The sequence below is a fragment of the Poecile atricapillus genome, chromosome 18 (genome assembly GCF_030490865.1).
Source record: "Poecile atricapillus isolate bPoeAtr1 chromosome 18, bPoeAtr1.hap1, whole genome shotgun sequence".
In the NCBI taxonomy this organism is placed as follows: Eukaryota; Metazoa; Chordata; class Aves; order Passeriformes; family Paridae; genus Poecile; species Poecile atricapillus.
The window spans coordinates 6818128-6842167 of NC_081266.1; the positions used below are offsets into that span (position 1 = coordinate 6818128).

Below are 24040 nucleotides of genomic sequence, written 5' to 3' on the forward strand. Positions count from 1 at the left end.
GGAATATGTGTGGCAAATTCATTTAGCATCTTTTTACTTTAAAAGGCACAAAATGAGTGATACCAGTTTTGGTTAACTCTAGGAATCTTACTTTAAATGTCTGTGTCCAAGCATAGCAATATCCAGAAGGGAATGTATTCACCTGAGTGTAACCTGATGACTTCTCTTTGGTGCCAGTTCCTTGCCACTGGAAGTAAAAAGAGCTTAGGACAGCTTAAACTTCTGTCTCAAAGTTAGGTGCATAAGGTTATGAAATTGTCCCTCCCCTGCCCTCTTTGTCCTCACCTGTGATGTGCTTTAAAGTCATTAGAATTTTCTCTGTCTCATCAAATACAACTCTTAGTCTCAGTTTTTTCCCGGTTTTTGTCTGAGGAAGGAGAATGGGAGCTGAGAGGTGCTATTTTCCCCCAATGATGGCGATGTGGTTTTCTGTAGCTCCCCATTGGACGTCAGTGTGTCAGTCACTACCGGAGGCTGGGACGTCACTGTGTGTTCTCCCACGAGGAGCTGATCTTCAAGATGGCAGCAGATCCAGAGTGCTTGGATGTGGGGCTGGCTGCCATGGTCTGCAAGGAGATGACTCTGCTGATAGAGGAGGAGACACGGCTGAGGGAGACTGTTGTACAGATGGTGAGTAATGAGAGAACCCTTTGCTTGCAGAAGAACTTCTGCTTCCCTCTCCCCACACTTGTATTAGAATTTCTGAGCAAGTGGCTAATTCTTTTTGTCAGGGAGTGTTGATGTCTGAGGAAGAGGTGTTTGAGCTGGTTCCAGATGATGAACGTCAGTGCACAGCTTGCAGAACCACGTGCTTCTTGTCAGCCCTTACGTGTTCCTGTAATCCCGAGCGCCTGGTGTGCTTATACCATCCCTCTGATCTGTGTCCCTGTCCCATGCAGAAGAAGTGTCTAAGGTACACAGGATTTTTTTCTCCCTACTTTTCTTCCATATCTGATAGTTCGCTGTAGCCCTGTGGCCAAATGCATTTGCTCACACTTTTTTCCTCCTTTATTTAAGGAGTATTTTTATCCTCTTTTGTTTGTCGGTTCCTAGGCAAGCAGGTATTGTACATGTTCTGTTTTTCTGGCATTGCTGCAGCTGGAAAAACTCAGTATTATCAACACCCTGACTTTCACGTGGGCATTAATACTTTCTCTGTCTTTTTCCATACCTTCAGGTACCGCTATCCACTAGAAGACCTTCCTTCTTTGTTGTATGGCGTGAAAGTTAGAGCGCAGTCTTACGACACTTGGGTCAGTAGAGTTACAGAGGCTCTGTCTGCCAATCTCAACCACAAGAAAGGTCAGCCTTCTGTCATTCTTAATAGGATGTCCTGAAACTCCTACATGTGTTCTGTGCTCTCATTTAATGAGAGAAATAGCACTTTAGGTATTGGAAAAAATAAAATGAGCTAATGCAAGAGCGTAATGCAGATTAGTATTGTGCATTTCAAATTGAACTACCTTGTTGGAACCTTGATTGAAGGCCATTGAAGCAATCTAAAATCCCCTTTTCTTTGCATACAAATGATTTCTGTGCTTTTATTACAGATGTGATTGAGCTGAGAGTAATGTTGGAGGATGCTGAAGACAGGAAATACCCGGAGAACGATCTTTTCCGCAGGCTCCGAGATGCTGTGAAAGAAGCAGAGACCTGTGCTTCAGTAGCACAGCTGCTTCTGAGCAAAAAGCAAAAACACAGGTAGGACAGGCACATCTTCAGAATCTGCCATCTGCCTCTTTGTTACTTTGTTGGACTTGGAAGAGTTAAAAACCCTCTGTGCAAGCTTCTTTTAGTGTTTCTTGTCCTTAGTGCTGTGACTCACCGAGAGGTAGGGAGGGGTGGAGGCACTGGCAGTGGCACAAAGGGCCAGAAGGTGAACATAGTTGGAATGTGATAAACATTCTGCTTTCAGCTGACATATGTACTGAAATGTGAAATCCTTTGGAGAAGCTGTGTTTGACTGCTGGTGAAGTATTTTGCTGAACATGTGGGAGGGTTGTAGGGAAAGACAGCTGGAGGTAAAAATGTAGTGAAAGTATGTTTTGACTCCGGTGTTTGTGACAAAAGGGTCTGGGGGAGCACAACAATACAGAGAGCAAAACCAGTCCATGGTTTGAGCCAATCTGTTACTTTTTGGGAAGGACCATGGGAGGCAGTGAGGTGTGGCTGAGAAGCAGTGGCTTGGGGCAGTGTAACTTCATTGGTTCTCTGTGCTGCCTGCCTTGCCTGTGGCTGCCTCAGCATTGCTCTGTCTGCTGGATGTGTTCCTTGCTCTGCTCTCATGACCTTCCAGGGACATGTTCCTCCTTCTATCCTGAGTGTTTTGTGCACTGCATAGAAGTCCCGTGGAAAGCAGCTCAATGAGGTGACTGTAATTCTTGAAGCAGCAGTTGTACAGTAAATTGATGTAGCTTGTAGTTCCTCTGTTGAGGATAAGGTTTGGGTTTGTAGTTGGCTGTATTTCTTGCATTTGTGGTTTTTGTGTATTATTTAAGACATTATGAAAGAGGAAAAAGAAAACACCTTGTTAATTATAATGCCCAACTTTGCTACACAGAACATAATGCAGATATCATAATTGCTTGAATTTGAACACGAAAATGTTAGTTGCACCACAGATCCAAGTGTAACAATCTGTTTTAACTGGAAAGCTGTTACACAATAGAGAAGCAATTTTTTCCTGTATTTGGAGGCTAAAGAAGGCTCTCCTGTTTGTTTTTTATTGCTTGTAGAGCCCCACTGCCACAGAAGTGTTACTCACTGAGAACTCTGATCCAGGTGAGGGAAGGAGCGTGACAGGGGTTGCATTGACCTAATTGTTCTAGTGAAGTTTAATTATGGTAGCTCCCAGGTGTTCCTGGTCTGGTGCTGCTTTCTGCTCTTCCTCCTGCTGCTGGAGTATGTCAGCCCTCTCAACAGTCCTTCAGTTGCTGATATACATATATATATATATATATATATATTTCATTATAAATCATTATATATGTAAGAAGAAATAACTCTTCAGTTAGTTATTTGGTGGGTTTCCAGAACTAACCCAAGAAAGACAAGAGGTAGGAGGATTCAGCAACTTTCAGTGTCATGTCTGATCTAAAGAGAAAAGAATTTTATGTGGCAAAAAAAGGAACTTGTATATACATCTGAGGGCTGTTGTATGCTAACTAAAAATGTTTCACTGAGTTGAGGTTTGAAGAAGATCTTGAAACTTCTTTGAACAGTGGTAGGCAGTGAAATTATAAAGGTCATGTTCAGCTGCTTCTGTAATGTTTATGTTCATATTTAACACCTGGAGAAGGATCACATTTACAGAAAGAACAGGGTTATTAAAAAAGCAAATTAAAAACAAGTGCTCAAACAGAGCAATTTGGCAGGGTTAGTGCAACAATAAACTCACAGTCAAATGTAGCAGAAGAAAATCTGTGCCTTACCCATCTCAGTATGAATAAACCCAAAAAATGGATAATGTGTAGCTGTGAAGTTCTGCCCAATATTCTAATCCTAGATCTTCAGCTTCTGCTGGAAGTTGGGAGTTTCCCCAGGCAGGGACAGCTGCACCTTTCTGTGCAGCATCTTGTGCTGTGGCAGTGTGTGGTTGACAAGGGCCAGAGTGGCAGTGGGACACTGCTGAGTGTCCCCTCCCTCAGCTGTGTCCCTTGGAGCCCCTGATCCCTCACTCAGGGATTCTGGGGGCACAGTCAAAGCCTGCAGGATTCTTTTTTCCCCTCTGAGGTTTAGCTGGTGTGAAATTATATTTGATCATTAATCTAAATTTTACATTTACCGTTTTATGTAAGTCCATAGCATAAGATAGAATTTTTTTCTTTACTATTTCTGTAGTTAAAATGTAGATTCATTAGCAGGGAAGGGCTCTTCAGTGTTTGAAATCTGTCGTGCTTGGGAAGTTGTGCCTGCCAGTGATCTGTACACCAAGTATTTAATGCACCAAGTATTTAATTTGTGCAGTGTATCATTTTTAAATCTTTTACTCCGTTCAGTGGGCTTTTTACACTTAGCTCCGAGTGATATTTAATGGAAATGTCTTTGCAGAACCTGTCCCACTGCCTATCAATCCTCTGTTGCAAGGTCAGTTTCAGCAGTTTTCTGGCTACAAGAGAGAAAGCAGTAGAAATGAAGACTTGTGTTCAGAGCTTGTTGCTGTTACATATCTCAGACTTCTTGTCAGTGCCTGGCATGGCAGCCAACTTCCTGAGCTGCCTAAAGCAGACTTTATGGGGCTATGTTCTTCTATTTGTAACAAACTCGGTTTGAAACTCCCCTAGACAATTGTACCTCTGAAGGGCAGGGTGAATGATCCTGAAGGGACATAGGGGAATTGTGTTAAATTTTGTTTGCAGGATTTTGGAATTCTTCTTCAGTTTGAGTTACGTTTTTCTTTTTGAGTTCTTAGGTGATGAATGTTTTTGGTTGTAACTTCTCAGTAATCTTGATAATTTCTGTCACTGTGGATAAATCCAATCTTATCTCTCCCCTAATATTTAATGATGCCCATTTGTACAGCAGAGTGAGCCCAGACAGTGGGAGGACACGGACCAAGCTGACTATGGAGGAGCTTAAAGCATTTGTGCAGCAGCTGTTCAGCTTGCCATGTGTTATCAGCCAGGCCCGACAAGTCAAGGTAAGATTGCATCTGCTCCTCTGATAACGTTGTGCCTCTTGCTTTGTTCTGGCTTTGTGGTAGTACTTTTTTTTAAACAGATAATTTTGCCTGGTGGACAGGATGAAAAGCTTCTGGTGTAAAACATCTGTGCAGTTTTTCAAGGTGCCTGGTGCAGCAGGTTGTCAGATGTGGTGCTGCAGCTAAACAGAGATAAAAGATCCCCTTCCCCTGTCACTGTCCAGGCAGCCCAGTGCCCAATCTCTGAAGCAGTTACTCTGATTCCATCATCGTTAATGCTCTCTGTAGAGGTGAAGTTTCTGGCTAAACCCCACCCTTTATATGTTCTTGTAGAAATCTCTGGGGGTTACATGGGTGTGCTTTTTCAGGGCAGCAGGAAAGCAGTGCCACGTTGTCAGTTATTCCATAAATACATCTCAGCCTTGCTTTCCAGGCTAGAGCCTTCTTCATCTGTATGCATGGCCTGCATTTCTTGCCCTTCATATATATCTTTGCACCTGTCTGTGAAGGAATCTGGACTAATAAGTAATCCAGATCACACTGATTCCCCTGGCTGCTATTACCATTTATCATTCTGGCACTCTGCATCATAACAAGTGTTTTCAGCAGCAGTCTTAATTTGTTTCTCTGTCACTGGTGATGAAATACTAAGCAGTATTTCACCTACTAAACAACTTGTAGAAAACTCCTTAATAAAGATTTTTTGCCTAGAGAAATGCTTCCTGAGATGTATATTAATCACTTATTAACCTGCATGCTCAGCTTGTACAGTTTTACAGGTGTTGTATAGTACTAGATAGAGGGCCTAAAATCCTGAACATCACCGTGGCTGCAGCTGCTGCTACATAGCCAAACATACAGTTTAAAAATAACTTAGGTTTTTTGGGTGGTTTTTTTGTTTGTTTTTTCTTTGTTCTTTTTTAAGAAGGCCTCTTTTCTGTAAGTGTTTGTTAGTGATCATGTTGTTCATTCATGAGTTTATATAAACTTTTCCATGATAGTTCAGTGTTGATAAGAGACACTTTGTATTGGAATTTCTTACTGTTTACATAATATTGGCATTTTTTTTCTGAAAACTATTTCCTTCAGAAAACCATAGGGCTCTAGTATGCAGGTTTGCCAGGCTTGTTGATGCTGATCTTTGTCCTAACCAGTTTGCCAGCATCTAATGAAGTGGAAAGTGCTTTCTCATCCTCATATGATAGGATGGTTTTACTTCACTTCTTCCCACATACAACCTAAAAATACTTACTAATATTTATTAATGAAATTTTATCATCGTCTCTTAGGTAGACATGTAAGATTGTTCTCAGAAGAGTTTGTTTTTAATGTATTTTAAACATGTTTCCAATTAAAACATAATTAGTAGGTGAGGGGGCTGCAGGCATACAATTAACTCTTCACAGTTTCAGATGTATTTTGTCTAATCCCTTCTCCCAGCTAGGCCATCTTCCCCCACCCCTCAGCATCAGGAATCTGATTCTAGTTCAAGTACTCTGCCTATGCATGTGCATGTTCTTGAAGCCTCAGCATAATCACTAGTCAATAAATAAATATTATCATTTTACTGATTACAAACTGTAGTCTTTTAGTTTCTGAATGAAGTCAGATAATGATCATTTTTGCCTAAGCACTCTCTAGCTTTGAGCATGGCATTTGAATGCAATTATCCGTCATAATGAAAAGCACAGTAATTGTCATGTTGGATGATGAGTATTTTCTAACACAAAAGGCATTGTAATTACTAAACTGTAATAATTTACTGTTGCCACTATGAAGCATTCAGATCAAAATCAAAATCTTTATAATGTAGATCCTAATCTTTCTTATAAATGCCTTGTGATTTCCAGACAGTCATGAGAGGCAGCATCAGCCATAAAGGGCAGTAAGCTTAAGGAGATGCAGGCTTTGGTGCTGATGGTGCCATCGGCTTGCTGTCAGAAATGCCTGTCTTTTTTGTGAGAGACTTGGGGGTGAATCAATTGAGTATGCTGGTTGAATGTCCTTGGATGAATCTCCTGCAGAGATTCTTTCCTGCCTGTTTGCTGTCTATGATTTTTTTTTTCATTGCAGTGCCAAACCATGAGGATGAGAACTGCAGCAGTGCAGTTGGATTTCTGTGAAATTGTCTCCTTTAATAAAAGGGCTTTGCATTTTCATTTCTTTCCTTAGTGCAGTAAAGCCCTGATGCTTATAAGTGGTGGTCCTGCTTTAGGGAACATAACTTTCACACTTCACCATCGTTATTTTCACGACCTGTGGTATTTGTGTTCTCATACATCTCTGGCTTGTTATCTCTCCTCAGCATGTTTTTTTCTGCTTTGTGTCGCTGTCATTTCTGTAATGCCCCTGACACTATTGAAATGATGACTTGTTTGCAGAAGTCCCTTTTCTCCCCACGATTTCAAAACTAACGTTGACTGGGCAGTGCTAAATATTCTGTTTTGTTGGGAGCTGTCATTTGCAGTAGTGCTATTTTAGGTGCAGAGTTTGATGCAACTAATAATATGCCTAGGGTATAAAACATTAGGCCATCAAATAAGTTTAGATGGTCTGTTACTTAATTTCTGTCAGACCTGATGGCTTGTGACAGCTAGCTGGCATTGTGTGTAGAAGCTCAGACTGATGATGTGATGATCACATACAGATTCACAGCTGACTGATCCCTCAGTAGGATTTTCTTTTGGGTTCTGTGAGTGTTTTTTCCTCATTGATTTGTACTGTATGCTGCTTCAGAATCTGCTCGATGATGTGGAAGAATTTCATGAGCGTGCTCAAGAAGCTATGATTGATGAGATCCCAGACTCTTCCAAGCTGCAGGAGTTGATAGACATGGGCTCTGGCCTTTATGTTGAACTTCCAGAACTGCCAAGGTTGAAGCAAGAACTGCAGCAGGCACGGTGGCTGGATGAGGTGAGGTCCACCCTCCTGGATCCCCAGAGAGTCACCCTGGATGTGATGAAGAAGCTGATTGACTCTGGTGTGGGCTTGGCACCACATCACGCTGTAGAAAAAGCCATGGCTGAGCTGCAGGAGCTGCTCACAGTCTCAGAGAGGTGGGAGGAGAAGGCCAAGGTCTGCCTGCAGGCCAGGTGAGTGTTCCTTTCCAAACTGTTCTTAGAGGTCACACACTTTAGTTTCTTATCCTCTGTTGAAAAGTGTGGTGAAAGGTTGGGTCCTTGAAGCTGTAGTTGCCTTTCTTATTTTGTTGGTTTTTTGTTTTGTTTTGTTTTTTTACCTCCCAGCAGTTAGATTGCTCAAGAGTTGGATTTGAGATTGATGAATTGATTGAAGTGTTGATTCCCTATCAATGTTGCACAGTGGCAGGAGGCTGAAGCTGTGGGTGTTGCTGCTGTGTTTTGCTATTCATCCCCCTCCACAAAGAGCCCTGGCTATGCCACCAGCACGAGACAGCTTTCTTGCTGTGCAGGGGGTGTGATGCTGTGCCCTTTTGAGCTCCATTGTGCCAAGCCCATCAGCATTCTCACCTCCTGTTATTTGGTAGCCAATAGCACCCTCCGAGCATAGAGCCATGCTATCCTACACTGCAGTGCAGTGACCAAGTTGCATCACCAGCCTGTCAAACTGATGGCTTTAGATCACTGGCATTTTGAGAGAAGGCTGGAATTGGGTTTTTCTTACTCTAGACCACGCCAAAGTATGATGGCTCTGGAGGGCATCGTGAATGAAGCAAAGAACATCCCTGCTTACCTGCCCAATGTGCTGGCACTGAAAGAAGCCCTGCAGCGGGCTAGAGACTGGACAGCCAAAGTGGAGGCCATTCAGGTAGGGCTTACAGCAGGGACTGGAATCTTCTGCTTGCACTCTTTGATTCAGATGTGTCCTTTATTCGTAGCACCTCTCCTGACAAAGGTGGCCCGAAGAGAAGCCTTGCTATGGCTCTTGAAAGTCCTTGCAGAGCTTGTGGGCTTGATTTTCTTCTTGTGCATTTGTTTCCCCACTGGCTATCCAATTTCTGTTCCCCTTCCTTTTATGCATTTCAGAGTGGATGTAAAAGCTAGCAGGTTCATTATGATACGGTATTTGGCTTTGGAACTGTTCAGCATGCTGTCACTGAAAATATTTAGCTGCAGCAGAGGATGCTCTCAGGTTTTCAGTTTTGGATCTGGCTGTGGAAATTCTTTTGGTTTTTTGTTTTCTCTCTAAAGTTTTGTAAGATTTAATGGCACTGGTGGCCAGAATTTTCTGAAAGAGATTAATTAGTTCAGTAACCTTCCCTCCTACTGTGGTCTAACCACATAACTTGCTCCAGAGCTCTGTGATATTTCTGGGTGCTGATTGTTGAACTAGAATTGCTTATGTTCTACCAGGTACTTGTTGGGAGTTGAAATGAGAATCCCGATTCAGCCCCTGTACAACTCTTGCTGTTAAACAGACAGCATTTAGATAACTGTCTGGAAATGGAATGTTGTCTTACTCCCTAAGCCAGCTGGCCATGTCTAAATGACTTAAAATAAAAGCTGTATGAGAGAATTGTTTAAAGTAACAGTAGATTGAAACATTGCCCTCCTTTCCTTTCCTTTCTATGGAACTCTATTTTAGGCAGTGACAAAATAGTGTATGGCTTGAAATTAGGCTGGCAGCTGATACAAGGATGGAATTGTTGGCTTAGAAAAATTTCTTTCACCCCAGAATGGGAGCAACTATGCATACCTGGAGCAGCTGGAGAGCTTGTCTGCCAAAGGCCGCCCCATCCCGGTGCGCCTGGACGCCCTGCCCCAGCTGGAGTCGCAGGTGGCCGCAGCTCGGGCCTGGAGGGAGCGCACAGGGAGGACCTTCCTCAAGAAGAATTCCAGCTACAGCCTGCTGCAGGTGAGCAACACGTATTTCCCTGTCAGGAGAGCACACTTCTCTGCCAGAAATGGGCCTCAGCTGTCTGGAGGGAGGAGCTGGTCCAGTTACACCGGATTACAGTTCCTTTTCAGAGTAGAACATAATTTCAGCTGTTCTCAGGTAAAAAGAATGAAAAAGGCAGAAAATCTGTTTGGTTAGTCCTGCTTTATGTATAGACTACCTCATCTCTTTCTTTTGAAGGAGGAGGAAAAATAAAGCAGTTTTTTTGTCATTGAAGAAATATGGGCCTGAAACGGACATAGACCTGTTGATAAATGTTTTCACTTGCCTCACGGTTTAAATGCTAAGAAAATAGATCAGATATTTTATAAACTTGTTTAAGAAAAATTAGTCAGCTACTGTTTATTTCACTTCAGTGGATGTAGTGACTGTCCTTGTTTTAATAAAAATCAATCATGTGTTTGAAGATCTATCATATCTACTTGACAGGCTTCCATTTTCTAAGGAAAACAGTTCCAGCTCAGCTGCATTCTCAGAGGCTGTATTTTTCATTCTCTTATTTTGTTAATTCTCTGCAGTTTGTCTTTGCTTCTAGTGGGATGTCCAAATCCAGACAGAATCCTCACTCTGACTTTCCCTAGTGTCGTGTGAAGTGCAGTAATTACATCTTGTGTCTCAAAACTGATGTTTAATGTTTTCCAATGGGATTTTCCTTATTGCAACTGCATCACACTAATTTTTGTTCACTTTATGATGCACTCTAGATGCAGCTTGTTCCTCTTTATTATTCTGCCTAGCTAGTTACTTAATGTGTTCTGGTTTTCTGTTTTCCTAAATGTAGCAATTTGAGCTTTCCTATATTGAATTTAATTTGCTAGATTTTATATTTAAATATGCATTCCAACTAGTCACAATGACTTAAAGCTTTATTCTTGTTATTAAATGTGTTTTTTTAGCCTCTCATATTGATATTAAAAGGCTTATAGCATACTTTTAGGGGTTTTTCAGGCACCAAATTGCTGATGTAAATAAGAAATAATTTTGAAGACTTGATTAATAAAGACTCTTGAAGTGAATGTTGAACTGTGGATGTCTAGCTGCATGTAGTATTTTGCTTAGCTATATGTATGGTAGTGTAATCTGAATAAATTCTGTAATTTAATCAGCAAACACAGTGGCTTTCAGTTTCACCTGCCATGCCCCTGCTTGCTGATCACATTCCAGTTCCATAACTGGGAGACACTTCTATCCTTACCTGTTTGTTCCCTTTTTCCTGGTGCTAGTAGACAGGAATCCAAGGGGTTAGATTGCTGAGTAGTTTTGGTTCCCTGGTGGCACTGTGGCCATTCCTTGGTGGGATGTCCCTGGTCTGACAGGATGAGTTTCCTTGGCAATTGCAGGTTCTGAGCCCACGGACTGACATCGGTGTTTACGGGAGCAGTAAGAACAGGCGGAAGAGGGCGAAGGAGTTGATGGAGAAGGAAAAGGAGAAAGATCTTGACTTGGAATCCCTGAGTGAACTGGAGGATGGGCTGGAGGAGGCCAGGGATGCTGCAGCTGTGGTAAGGAGCAGTGAAATGTGGTGTCTCCTGATGTGTGGGCTTCAGTCATCTCTAATTTGTAGAAATTCTGGGGAAGAACTGGTGAATGAATTTCACTGGAAAAGATGCCTCATAATATGGTGTTTGACCCAAGAATGTAGTTCAACTTTCATTGCAGTGAAGGTAGAGGGCAGCACAGTTCAGAGTGCAGCTGCTGGTATTTAATACCATTGGGTATGTGTAAGACTTCAGTGCTCTTGGGTTACTATCTGTGGCTGCTCATCTAATATTAACATTTATTGAAATTATGTTGAAGTCATGAAGTGCAGCTTTGCCCTAACCAGGACCAACACATATTTGGTTAGGTCAGTTTTGTGATCAGCCTACAATACTTGGTCATGGGCACTGGGCTGCAGGGAATGTTTTATTTAGTTCCTCTTTTTTTGGAGGATATTCATGCTGCTTATCAGAAGAATTTGCTGTCATCTGGCTGCCCTTTCCCTGGGAACAAAGAAAATATGTGCAGGGTCATTAGTATGGCTAATACACAATCTGTTTTACTGCAGTATGTTTGGTTATAGTTACCTGAATGGGAACATTAAGGAAGTGCAAGTTGCTGCAGAAGGTTTGTGGTCACTCAGATGCTTCTGAAACGATGCTCAGCTCCATTGTCTTGCTAAAGAGATGAATGGAAGAGATTCTGACTTCTCTGGAATCAAAACCTGTTCTTCTGGGGGCCTTATGACAGATTTAACTATCAACTTCAGAAACTTTGTAGATACTGGGAAGGTTATCTAAAGTTTACATAGCATCTCTATCAGAAGGACTCTAGGGAGTAATGAGCAACTGAGGAGGAGGTGTCTTAGATGAAGTTTTGATTAGATCACATAGTTTCTAAATTTTGGGCCAGTTTTAGATCCCTTGATCTGTTTGGGCTGGCTGTTTTTCCCTTTTCCTGTGTTGCTAGTAGAATGAAGTCTCTCTCTCAGCTGTGAAGGCGATGACATGTTTGTGTCCTTGCTGGGCAGGTGGCTGTATTCAAGGAGCGGGAACAGAAGGAAATTGAAGCCATGCATGCTCTCAGGGCAGCCAACCTGGCCAAGATGACCATGGTGGACAGAATCGAAGAGGTCAAGTTCTGTATCTGCCGCAAGACGGCCAGCGGGTTCATGCTGCAGTGCGAGCTGTGCAAGGACTGGTTTCACAGCGGCTGCGTGCCCCTGCCCAAAAGCAGCTCCCAGAAGAAGGGCTCCAGCTGGCAGGCCAAGGAGGTGAAGTTCCTGTGTCCCCTGTGCATGCGCTCGCGCCGGCCGCGGCTGGAGACCATCCTGTCCCTGCTGGTGTCCCTGCAGAAGCTGCCCGTGCGCCTGCCCGAGGGGGAGGCCCTGCAGTGCCTGACAGAGCGAGCCATGAGCTGGCAGGACCGGGCTCGGCAGGCCCTGGCCACCGACGAGCTGTCCTCTGCCTTGGCCAAGCTCTCTGTGCTCAGCCAGCGCATGGTGGAGCAGGCAGCTCGTGAGAAAACAGAGAAGATCATCAGCGCAGAGCTGCAGAAGGCGGCGGCCAACCCCGACCTGCAGGTAGGCGTGGGAACAGCTCGCTGCTCCCTGCGCTTGCCCCAACTTAGGGTGGCAGGATTTTTCTTGGAGAAGCGTGGGGAGAGGGGAGGGCAGGGAAAAGCTGAGGATCACTCATGGTAGAACTTCTTACCCAGTTCAGTGCTCTGCAGGTTTTGGAACAGCTCTGTTGCTCTGTACTCGCTGTCAGTAGCAACTGCTGAAGGTGCTTGTAACATCAGGTCAGCTCTAACAGCTAGCTGCAGGCCTCAAGATGTACAAAACAGTTGCTGCTCTGGTGTCCAAGTTCCATTTTCCTCTTGACAGAATCCAAGGCCTCAGTATTTACAATTTCCCGTGGATTGTCATTCCCAGGCATTTGGTGTCTTGTTAGTACATTTCAGTGAGGAATGTAGTCAGGCACTGATAATTCCATAGCTCTTCACCTTGAGAGTGAGGCCAGGTCATGCTGTGGTGAGGAAGCTGTGCTTTATAGCACTGAAGAGCAGTATCTGGCTCTTCCTAGTCACTGTTATTAAAAAACAGATAATCAGAATCAAATGAAACCTTTTACTTGGATATTTCCCTGTCTTTTTTCTACATCTTGCTACAAGTGGTCTCTTTTGTGATGTCCAAGCAGTTATCCTCAGGCCAAAAGAACCACTGTTTTCTTTGTTAATAACTCTTTAGGTTTTTACAGATTTTTCCTGGAGATTTTATTGTTTCACTTCCATATTCTGTTTTTTTTTTTTTAGGGACACTTGACAAGTTTTCAGCAGTCAGCCTTTAACAGAGTGATAGGGAGTGTGTCCTCATCCCCACGGCAGACTTTGGATTATGATGATGAAGAGACAGACTCTGATGAAGACATCAGGGAGACATATGGCTATGACATAAAGGTAAGTAATCCAGAGTGGTTTGTTTGCATGGAATTAATACAGATTACCTGTCTTCTATTAATCCATTTTTATCAGAATATTTATTATATCTTAAGCTGTCTGTGTATATTCTGTCCTAGGGCCTGTGGCAGAAGAGATATTTCTTGATTTTTATCCGAATGTCCTCATTTTCTGAGCTATTGTGAAGTTTTGCGATGTTTTATGCAAAATTTCCGAAGTCCTGTTTGAATTTCAAAATTCAAATTCTGCCTTTTAGTGCAGAGGAGAAAGATACACTTCCAAAGGCATTTGCATTTCTAACACCCTGGAGGAGGAGCATTGTCCTTATGCCCCATTCAGAGATACCACGAGTCATAAATATAAGTATCTGTGTGGAGAGCTCTTGGGAAGTTTTTGCCACAGCAAAAAGATTAGCCTTCAGATAGTGCACGCTGTGTAAGAAGTTTCCTGATGCCAGAGCTTTGTGCATGTTTTCATACCTTTCTCTTCATTCAGCCCTTGCATAAAGAAGGTACATGTGTTCCATTTTGGAGTGTGGAATTTTTTGATACAAGATGTCTGCATTGTGTTGTAAAATTAGTGTCTGGATTCAGTACAGAAATTGTAACTGCAGTTAAATTTTTGGAGGATTTTATCTAGAGAGGAACTTCCATAAGAAAAGGCAGCTGTGGAGAAAACCATATGTTTTCAAGGTATTGAAATGTCCTTTTGAAATATGTAGAGACAAAGGCAATGCCACAGTTTCTTCTTGAGCAGTGTTTTCTTTTTAGTGATAGTGTTGTCTCTGCATTAAAAGGTGCTGTCCTAAGAGACATGTAAATTCTTCTAAGGCAGATATTCTGATTTACAGAGGGGCAGCACATTCTCCAGGTATGATTTGCTGTAATCTGTTTTTAAGTGTTTTGTTTCTCAGCAGCCTGATGCAAATACACAGATTTGTCTTACAGGCCCCTGTGAAATGCCAAGAGTACATGGCTGTTGGGTGCTACAGCTTTTAATTCATTTAGTTTTATATCTAAAAGTAAGTCCCAAAACTGTTTTTTGCATCAGGAGTCTTAATAAGGCATTTCTGAAGGATGTGGTATTTTCTGAGGCTGTGATAGAACATATGTCAAGAAAGATGGCATATGCTTGCCAGGAGCTCAGGGTTTTGCAGGAGCATAATTTAATTTGTTTGATGATTCTGTTGTCATCATTTAAAAATCTTATTTCCCCCTTTTGATTTGGATGTTCATCTGATGTAATTGTAGAAACCTAAAAATAAAAACCTGTTTAAGCAAAGCTGTTAGAGACCAGAAATGTGTTCTGTTAGGCCAACTAATACAATTGGAATAGAAGACAAATTTTCAGGCAACCATAATCAAATTCTTCAGGTATAAGCTCGGAAAAGCAAGATTAAAAAAAAAACAAAACCCAAAAAAACCCCCAAACAAACCCAAAGTTGTTCAGAATTTAATTATTCTTATACTGTTGACTTTCAAGTGTTGGCTGTCTTGAATTTTTGATACACAGACATGTTTGAGTGTGTTTAAAAAAAGATACAGATCATTATGCATCTTGTATGAATTTGCTCTTGTTGTGGACCCTGTAGGAATAATCCTCAGTTCCTAAGGGTTCAGAGACTGTATTTTGAAAACCACAGTCTCTGGCTTCTCAAGAGCTCAGTTGTTACAGAAGTAGATATGAAAATGTAATCTGTTTGATTATGTTATATGTCTCTTAATTAAAGCAAGGTTCTTGCCAGTAAATCTGCATTTAGGAGTGCAATAGCTAGATTTTTTGGAAGATTTGTTCCAAGCAGACACATTCATTAGTCAAATCACCTATAATTTGTTTTTTGTCTTGTATTTTTTCTCATTTCTTTGCACCGGTATTGCCTGTGGCCACTGATGATGATTTTTCAAAAATCAATTTACATGTTAGCCCTGAACTTCCTTTAATGTAGTACAATAAAATACCTGTAACAGGATATTGTTCAAGATATAAACTCTTTACAGTGTAGGGAGAAATACCTTAATCTTTCTGAGTGTTTTTATTCTGCCTTTTCATCTGGGATATTTCATTTTGTATTTCCCACTGACAGTTCTGTACAGAAATCATTCGTGTATCACTTTCTTTGAAACGTGCAACTGAAGGCCACAGAGAGATTGTCATTTCATGACATAAAAAGAGAGTTTAAGAATGGTGGTGTCTTGCCCAGAACCTTCTGCTGTTCAGTGTCTCACTCAACACACTGAGCTGAGCACAAGGCAGTGCCATCGTCACTCTGTTCATGGGAATAGTCACAACAGCCCTCTTTCAGTGTTTGGTCCCAGCTTAAACTGATTTAACACTACCATCAATGTACTGATCCCAGGGCAGTGTTTGATTGTCATTATATTGATATTTGCTGCTGGGCTGGAATGCCCTCTTTTTTCTTTCTGTAGTCACTGTAATTTACTCAGCATTCCCCCGCTTTACTGAAGATACAAGTCTTTATGGGCTCGCAGTCAGACTTTTCAAGCAAAATAATAAATTATGTAGGCTAAGAGAAAGCCTCTTTTCATCATGTTGACTTCTGAAGACCATTCTTAAGGGACTGCTGAGCGAGGAAACTTGGCAAGTGTTTTTCATTGCAGTAGCTGTAAATATACTGACCTGTCTCCGTAATTCCTCTATTCATCCACCATTTAAGTAGGGACAGAATTTTTACCTTTGGTCTTGGTATCTCTGATGGAGTGCTTTGGAGAAGGGCTTTAGGAGCAGCAGACTGCTCAGTCTTCAGTAGAATTTACTTTGAAGTAGGTGTTTGCTGAATTCAGATGTTGCATGTTTGCTGTGGGTCTTTTTCAGGACAATGCCAGTGTGAAGTCTTCCAGCAGCCTGGAGCCCAATTTATTTTGTGATGAGGAAATCCCCATTAAATCAGAGGAGGTGGTGACACACATGTGGACTGCTCCCTCGTTCTGTGCTGAGCACGCCTATTCCTCTGCTTCTAAAAGCTGCTCTCAAGGTATTTGCTTTTGTATACATTGAGGTAAAATTAAGTAGATAACAGGGGTGGGCAGTCAGTGAGGTGTGGAACTGCTAACTGCTCTGTTGTCCATTCTGGTTGTGCAGGATGTACTGTCTGGAGGAAGGTACAGCAGAGTTACATTGCAGTTCATTTCCTGATTTTTGATACATAAACCTGTGACAATGTGTTCTGGTTGTTACCATTTCCCATCTTAAAATGTTGTAAAAAATACCTATTTTCTTTCATTTTGATCTCTTCCTTTTATCTTTGTGGCTTTGCCTGGGGGTGGTTTAGATTAGGTATTGGGGAAGATTTTTTCACTGCAAGAGTGATCAGGCATTGGAACAGGCTGCCTGGGAAAGTGGTGGACTCACTGTCCCTGGAAGTGTTCAAAAGATGTGTGGGTGTGGCACCTGGGGACATGGTTTAGTGGTAGGCTTGGCACAGATTTGATAATCTCAGAGGTCTTTTCCAGCCTTAATGATTCTGTGTCCTGGCTCCTGTCTGAAAGCTTCTAGCACTCCAAGGAAGCAGCCTCGGAAGAGCCCTCTGGTACCTCGCAGTTTGGAGCCCCCTGTGTTGGAGCTGTCACCTGGAGCAAAAGCTCAGCTGGAAGATCTGATGATGGTTGGAGATCTCCTGGAGGTGTCCCTGGATGAAACTCAGCACATCTGGAGGATTTTGCAGGCCACTCATCCACCCTCTGAGGACAGGTTTCTTCATGTCATGGAGGTAGGGAACTTGAAGAAATATTCTGGAGTGGAACAAAAATCCCACCACATTCTGTTGGTGGATTTATATAAACATGATCTGGAATAGTTGAGTGCTCAGTTGCTCGTCATGTTTTGATTTTATCTGGAGAGAGTAGTAGATTGCAGAAAATAACAGAATAAGTGATCCAGCAATTGAGTTCTCGATCACTCGTGCTAACCGTACTTAGAACAGTTTTCTCAAGTAGTTCCATGTGTAAACCTTATTTTAGAGCATAACAGCTTAGGGGAGGAAACACTCTTCTCGATTATGCCTGGAAACAGAACTAATCTGCAAAAGAGTTACAAGAAGCATTTAGGAAGATGAAAAGTTACACTTAGTTTATGTAACATGATACTTTTATGTTACTGGGGAAAACATGTTTTGATAATGAAGGCAGTAATATTCCTGTTCTTCCTCAGAATAACGTAGATACAGCAAATGTTTTATTGGTGTACTGTGAAGATGTCCTGCTTGCTTTGCCCAGCTGCCAGCATCAGGCAGGTTTATCTGCTGAATCTGAGCTCTAGCCACAATCACTGAGCTCCATTGATACAGAGGGCCAGGGAAGGTGCTGGAAGAGCAGGTCAGCTGCTGGGTTGAAGAGCTTGAGTGGAACCCATTTTTTATCATCTGTCAGCTGCAGTTAGGGCTCAGTTTGAGTGTGTGGGTTTTATGATGGCTTGTTGGGTTTCTGAGCTGCACAGGAAGAACGTAAGGTGATGGTTCTTTCTTTTTTGGGTTTTTGGTGGTGTACAGTAATGCAGGATGGAAGGTTGCATGCTGTGAGCAGCGAGGTTAGGTGAGCTCTGTGCCATCAATGCACAATGGATGAGTTAAAGTGTAAAGCTGCATCAGTGTGGAGTGTAGAACTGCCCCTGCCTCCCAGCTACTGAAAGGTGCTACTGTGTAAGCTTAATGTTCTTTTAATGTAATGGTGTTGGCAGGGAGTTGGTTGAAGAGCAGTTTGGATGCCAGCAAATAACAATTTATAAATAATATGCCAGCCTGTTATATTTATAGATAAGCAAAGCTTTTTTCCAGGGGAGTGGGGTGAGGAGTGTAGAGTGTGTGTGCATTTCAACGTTTTCTGGTTAACCTTTCTGAATCCTTGCTTGACCAGAACTGCTCATTTTGAATTGAAATATATATTCCATGGCTGTTTACATACAAAATAAGTAGCCTTCTGTGAAATAATCTTGAGAGGATTTGGTTTTGGGTGGAGTAGCTATATTCAGTAATGTACAGTAAACAGTCTCTTTACTGGCTTATAGAATGTTCTTAATCTATTAATAATTAAGGTTAAAGTATATAGCTGCATTGACTGAAATCAAGTCAGTCCTGTTTGTACAAAGGACTACACAAGTGAATCTTTCAGTTGTGAGTGGGACTTGTCACTGTGAATGCTACCTGCAGGGACAGAGCTGGCCAGTTTTAGGCCCCACTTGTGACCTGAATCTGTTATTCAGGAGCTCTCGATGGCGCCAGGATATTTACAATGCCTGCCAGTTTGGAAGCCCTTCAAATAACGGATGTTGCTTTCTCTCCTTGCTTGAGTTGATGATACATTTTAAGAGTTCACCAATTACTCTTCCTTAATCTCCAAAACAGCAGTTGCTTTCTCTCAAAAATAATTACAGGCAAGACTGACCTCGGATGAAAAATAAGCAAGAGCATCTAACAAATTACTAATCTTCTCAACTTCTATTAAAAAAACAATGTGAGAAGAGATTTGTAATTATTGCTTACTTTGCCTTCATACCCTTGCTAATAATTTACTTTTTCCACTGAGTGTTTTTGGGTGATTGTACTTTGACACAGTTGATAGCACTTACAAATTTTTTATAGTATGGTGAAAATGAAGTTAAGTGGGGTTTTTTTTGTTTAGAATTTGTAACAGTATGTTGTTGGCTAGATTTCTTCATGTCATATCAGGGTAAAGGTAGAGGTAAGTACATTTCTCAGACCTCAGGTTTGCAGGAAATTCGTATTTGAGTAAAATATATTTATTTTTCTATGAAGGATGACAGCATGGATGAGAAACCACTGAAAATGAGAGGGAGGGACTCTTCTGAGAGGAAGCGGAAACGAAAACTGGAGAGAGCAGAGCAGTTCTTTGGAGATATGAAGCAGAAATCTAAAGAGCTGAAAAAACTGGAAAAACCCAAGAAGAAGAAGCTGAAACTCACCATGGACAAGACAAAAGAGCTGAACAAGCTGGCAAAGAAACTGGCTAAGGAGGAGGAGAGGAAGAAGAAGCAGCGAGAGAAGGCAGTTGTGGCAAAGGTAGAACTGGCAAAGGAGAGCACAGAGAAAAAAAGAGAGAAGAAGGTTCTGGATATTCCTTCCAAGTATGACTGGTCAGGAGCAGAGGAGTCGGATGATGAGAACGCTGTGTGTGCTGCTCAGAACTGCCAAAGGCCCTGCAAGGACAAAGTGAGTTTCCCCTTGGTTCTGGCAGTTCCCTGCTAAGTCAGAGCCCCTGTGCAAGGTGACAGCATGAGAAACCAAAGTGGTGTGGTTAGAAAGGAGAGAGGACTGAGTAGTACTTGGGTAGGTACATTTAGCAGATTAAGCTGTAGAACTTCCACATTCTCTTAGGTACTCAAAACAGAAGATGGAAAATCAGAATCTGGGAAAAGGCACTAGGTTTTGGTTGGGAAGTTTTAACTCCTTCAAGCTGTGTAAATTTTTGTTGAGTATGTGCAACATGCACTGGCTGAGTCAAAGGATTAATTCTTTGACTCAGAAAGAAATGTTCCTGGCTTTGCTGTGGTCCTGACCACTGGTACTGAGTGTCCTCCCACACATTAGGAACATGTGTAATGTTCCTAAAAGAAGTAGATTTTCTCTATTTTTTGCATGTACTCTGTGAACAGTGATGCTGCAGGCTGAGTGATCTTCAGAATTCAGTGGTTCATTTTGCTTGTTGGAGATAAATAATCAATTATTTTAGACCTAATGGGATTATTAGAAATGAAACTTGATCTGCCTCTCCCTGTGGTACTGCCTGTCATGATTGTCAGCTTTTAACACAGACTGATGATCAAAAATATTTTCAGAATGTGTTTTCTGTACACATCTGTACTTTTGCACTTTGAGCAGGTGAATGCCACACTTGTCAAAAACTGGCAAGTACAGGAATGTAATGACTGAAGCTGCAGCTGTTGATGTCCATTACTAATCACTTTGGAAAATTTGTCCAGGAGTCGTTGCCTACAAGCTAAAATAAAATCTGTTATGGTGATAGTGTTACTTCATTTTATATAGGTGGCCACTACTGTTGTTTTTCTGATGCAGTTTTACATTCCTCTGTAAATGGAAAGCAGAACTACAACATTAACAAATTTTATAGCTGTACCAGTGGATGCCATTAAAATGGAGAATCTGTGTTTCTTATCCTGCAAATCTGAGTTTCTTCCCACTGACTCCAATTAACCTGTACTTTTGTTCAAAGAATTACAGAAATCAAATCATTCATTTTTTCCTTCCTACATTCCAGCTCATTTTTTGTCTTTTCCAAATTGTTCCACAGCGAGTTCAGCTCAAAGTTTGCATTGTAGCATAAATGTTCTCACCATTAGGACTTAGCTTTACAAAAGCCACTGTTGGATAATGCAGTCTAAGAGGGTGTGTTTGGAGACTCTCATCTGTGCTGAAATAACCATCCTTGAGCATTTTAAATGTGTTTTAGCACACCTCATTTCATTTGTGGAGAGCTGAGTCATCTTCCTCAGGAGCAGCAGAGAGTTTTTGTATCACTGCAGTGTAAGAGGGGCAAGGTTTGTTGGAAGTTTTTATTAAACTGAAGTAGCCTTTTTAAACAAGCTCTATAGGGGCATTAATTTTTGCCCCAGAGCTTTTGTATTCTTGGTAGCTGAGGTGTGTTTAAGAGGAGGTGTTTCTCTGTTTGTGTCTGTCTGTCCTCCCTGTAACAGGCTGAGTGTTGCTGATTGCTCTCTTGCAGGTGGACTGGGTGCAGTGTGATGGGGGCTGCGATGAGTGGTTCCATCAGGTGTGTGTCGGGGTCTCCCCAGAGATGGCTGAGAATGAGGATTACATCTGTATAAACTGTGCAAAGAAACCCCTGCAGGGGCCCAGCAGCCCTGCCCACGCCCCACCTCCTCCCTTCTTGCTGAGCTACAAACTACCAATGGAAGATCTCAAGGAGGCGAGTTAGCAGCTGCTCGATGCCCTGAACTTGTTGGGAAATGGACCACTGGAACCCTTCAGGAGGAGAGGGTTTGAAGCTGATGTAGCCCCTGAGCTTCTCTTGCCAGGATGGACAGATGTGCAGCGGAGTTGGCCCGTTCCTTACAGCTGGCTTCCTTGGGACAGCGGGAGCGCCTCTGGCACACAGACACTGCCTGCTCTGGCAGACATGGCCTGCTCTATCAGCCAGGCACTGCCTGCCCTGGCACACAGACACCCCCTGCCCTGGCACACAGACACCCCCTGCCCTGGCACACAGACACCCCCTGCTCTGGCACATAGACACCCCCTGCTCTGGCACACAGACACCCCCTGCTCTGGCACACAGACACCCCCTGCTCTGGCACACAGACACCCCCTGCTCTGGCACACAGACACCCCCTGCTCTGGCACACAGACACCCCCTGCTCTGCCAGGCTCCCCCTGCTCTGGCACACAGACACCCCCTGCTCTGGCACACAGACACCCCCTGCTCTGCCAGGCTCCCCCTGCTCTGGCACACAGACACCCCCTGCTCTGGCACACAGACACCCCCTGTTCTGGCACACAGACACCCCCTGCTCTGCCAGGCTCCCCCTGCTCTGGCACACAGACACCCCCTGCTCTGGCACACAGACACCCCCTGTTCTGGCACACAGACACCCCCTGCTCTGGCACACAGACACCCCCTGCTCTGGCACACAGACACCCCCTGCTCTGGCACACAGACACCCCCTGTTCTGGCACACAGACACCCCCTGCTCTGCCAGGCTCCCCCAGCTCTGCCAGGCTCCCCCAGCTCTGGCTCCTGCTGCGTTCTCCAGCCAGCTCCAGCGCTGTGACACTAGCGAGTGCAGACACCTGCGGCCGTGGCTGTGGCTCTCCAGGACTGAGCAGACTCGAGGCTGTTCGATTGGGCACCTCAGGGTGTTAGCAGAACAAGCTGGCAGTGGAGCTGGCCTGGAACTGTGGGCACAGGCTGCAGCTCTCACACCTACCAGGTTGAGGGGACCTGGCAATCTGTCTTTGGCCTCGCCGTGCCAGCCCAGTGTGCGGAGCAGTGTCTTGGGAGAACGAAATTGCCTCCGTATCCAGGCAGCTAACACTACACTGTAAGGGTGGGAGCAAGTGGATGAATTTATTTTAATTTCTCTTGTAGCTAAGGGGCAGAGGAGCTCATAATCTCAGAAATCAGCAAAGGTTCTGTTTACCAAAAAAAGAAACCCAACTCTACTCCACTAGGCAAAATTTTTTCCTCAGTGGGAAACAACCGATCTTCCTGTCCTGAGGAGGGCCAGAAAGCATTGATAATGTTTAGCTAGACCAGAACTTGGGAAGAGCAGAGTGCTTCCCTTTCCACAGGGATGCTCTCTCCTGTTCTAAGCTTTGCTTAGAGTTCTGCACTCCTGCACGTTACAGTTGCGTGGCGCAGGATGGAGCTGGCAAGGAGGTACAGCGCCCAGGGCACGGCTTCTGAGATCTGTGCCCAGGGATGGGGAGGAAAGAAGACAGCCCACTTACCTCAGAGGTCACACTGACATGTGCTTCTGTGAAAAGTTTCACTCACAACTCTTTCCAGTATCACCAGGCTACGGGCATGGCCTCCTGTGATACCAGCAAGCAGTCTGCAGATACTGTTCACAGTGCAAACCCCTCCCTGCTGGCTTGGCTGGATGTGTTCCAGCCTACATCAGCAACAGTTCTTGTCTGAAGTTGCCCCTGGCTTTGCCAGAGGACCAGAGGGCTTGGGGTCATCCTGGGTGACAGTTGTTTTAGTAAATCCATTTTTAAAGAAGGACTTGTTTTTACTTTTTTCTAAATGTCTCAGACTACTGACTTGTTCTATAAATAGATTATTTTTCTTTGATTTTTTTATACTTACCACTGTTAACCAGCAGCACAGACAGAGGTTCACAAAGCAAAAACCTGCCCGTGGGCTTGGGTTTTTTTACTCCATTCCTTCCTTGTAGTACAAGGAATTAGCAGTTACCTTCCCCATTCTAGCTTGACCAGCTGCCTGTGTTTAAATAGGTAAATACATTTCATGTGCTACCTTTGTGTTTGGGTTTGTTCCTATTAGTGGGGCATCTGGGCCTTAATGACTCCAGTGGATGCTGGCCTGGTGTATGTGAATGTCTGAAGTCAGCCCCTGGGCTGTCTTGTCCCCCTCTCCACTCGCTCCCTATTGTGTTTCCATTCTTCTGCAGTTCTAGGAGTGTTGTAAGTAGTGTCCAGTCTTACTAGGAGCTGGATTGGGATTTAAAGAAATATTGACAAAAACAAAAGTGTGCTGTCTTGACTGTTCTGTGTCCCTTCTCTTGTTCTCTGATATTTGGAAGTTTATTTATCTGGCAGAATTATCCATCCAAAAAAAAACAAACAAACCAGCTCAGCTCAGGTAGACAGAACTTTATTGTTTTCTTCTATGTGTGCCTGCTACCTGGGAAGAGGAAAAATGTGCAAAAGAAAAAGAAATAAGATGGAGGGCAGAAGATCCGGAGTCTTGGGAGCTTTGAGTGCAAATTGGACACAGACTTCTAATTCCTGCTCCTAAAAGACTTAATGTGGTGTTAAAAGCAAAAGCAAGCTGTGGTTAAGCATGTGGCTGAACGGGCACCCTAGCAAATTTAAGAATATTATTTGTTTACTTATTT

General features: G+C 43.2%; 1 protein-coding gene across 3 annotated transcripts in view; it reads left to right on the forward strand.

The window, feature by feature from the left end:
• Positions 1-23794, forward strand: part of KDM5A (lysine demethylase 5A) — a 49074-nt gene extending 25280 nt beyond the window's left edge. For 2 of the 3 annotated variants that reach the window (XM_058852785.1, XM_058852784.1), the window contains exons 14-28: positions 436-630; positions 732-913; positions 1178-1302; positions 1551-1701; positions 4522-4639; positions 7376-7731; positions 8287-8425; positions 9293-9472; positions 10855-11016; positions 12024-12575; positions 13307-13450; positions 16283-16442; positions 16957-17177; positions 19218-19631; positions 21163-23794. In XM_058852785.1, coding sequence (XP_058708768.1) covers positions 436-630; positions 732-913; positions 1178-1302; positions 1551-1701; positions 4522-4639; positions 7376-7731; positions 8287-8425; positions 9293-9472; positions 10855-11016; positions 12024-12575; positions 13307-13450; positions 16283-16442; positions 16957-17177; positions 19218-19631; positions 21163-21375 — 3312 coding nt within the window. In that variant the 3' untranslated portion in view covers positions 21376-23794. The remainder of the gene's footprint in view (positions 1-435; positions 631-731; positions 914-1177; positions 1303-1550; positions 1702-4521; positions 4640-7375; positions 7732-8286; positions 8426-9292; positions 9473-10854; positions 11017-12023; positions 12576-13306; positions 13451-16282; positions 16443-16956; positions 17178-19217; positions 19632-21162) is intronic. The other variant, XM_058852786.1, reaches the window with a different exon arrangement.
• The last annotated feature ends 246 nt before the right edge of the window (positions 23795-24040 follow it).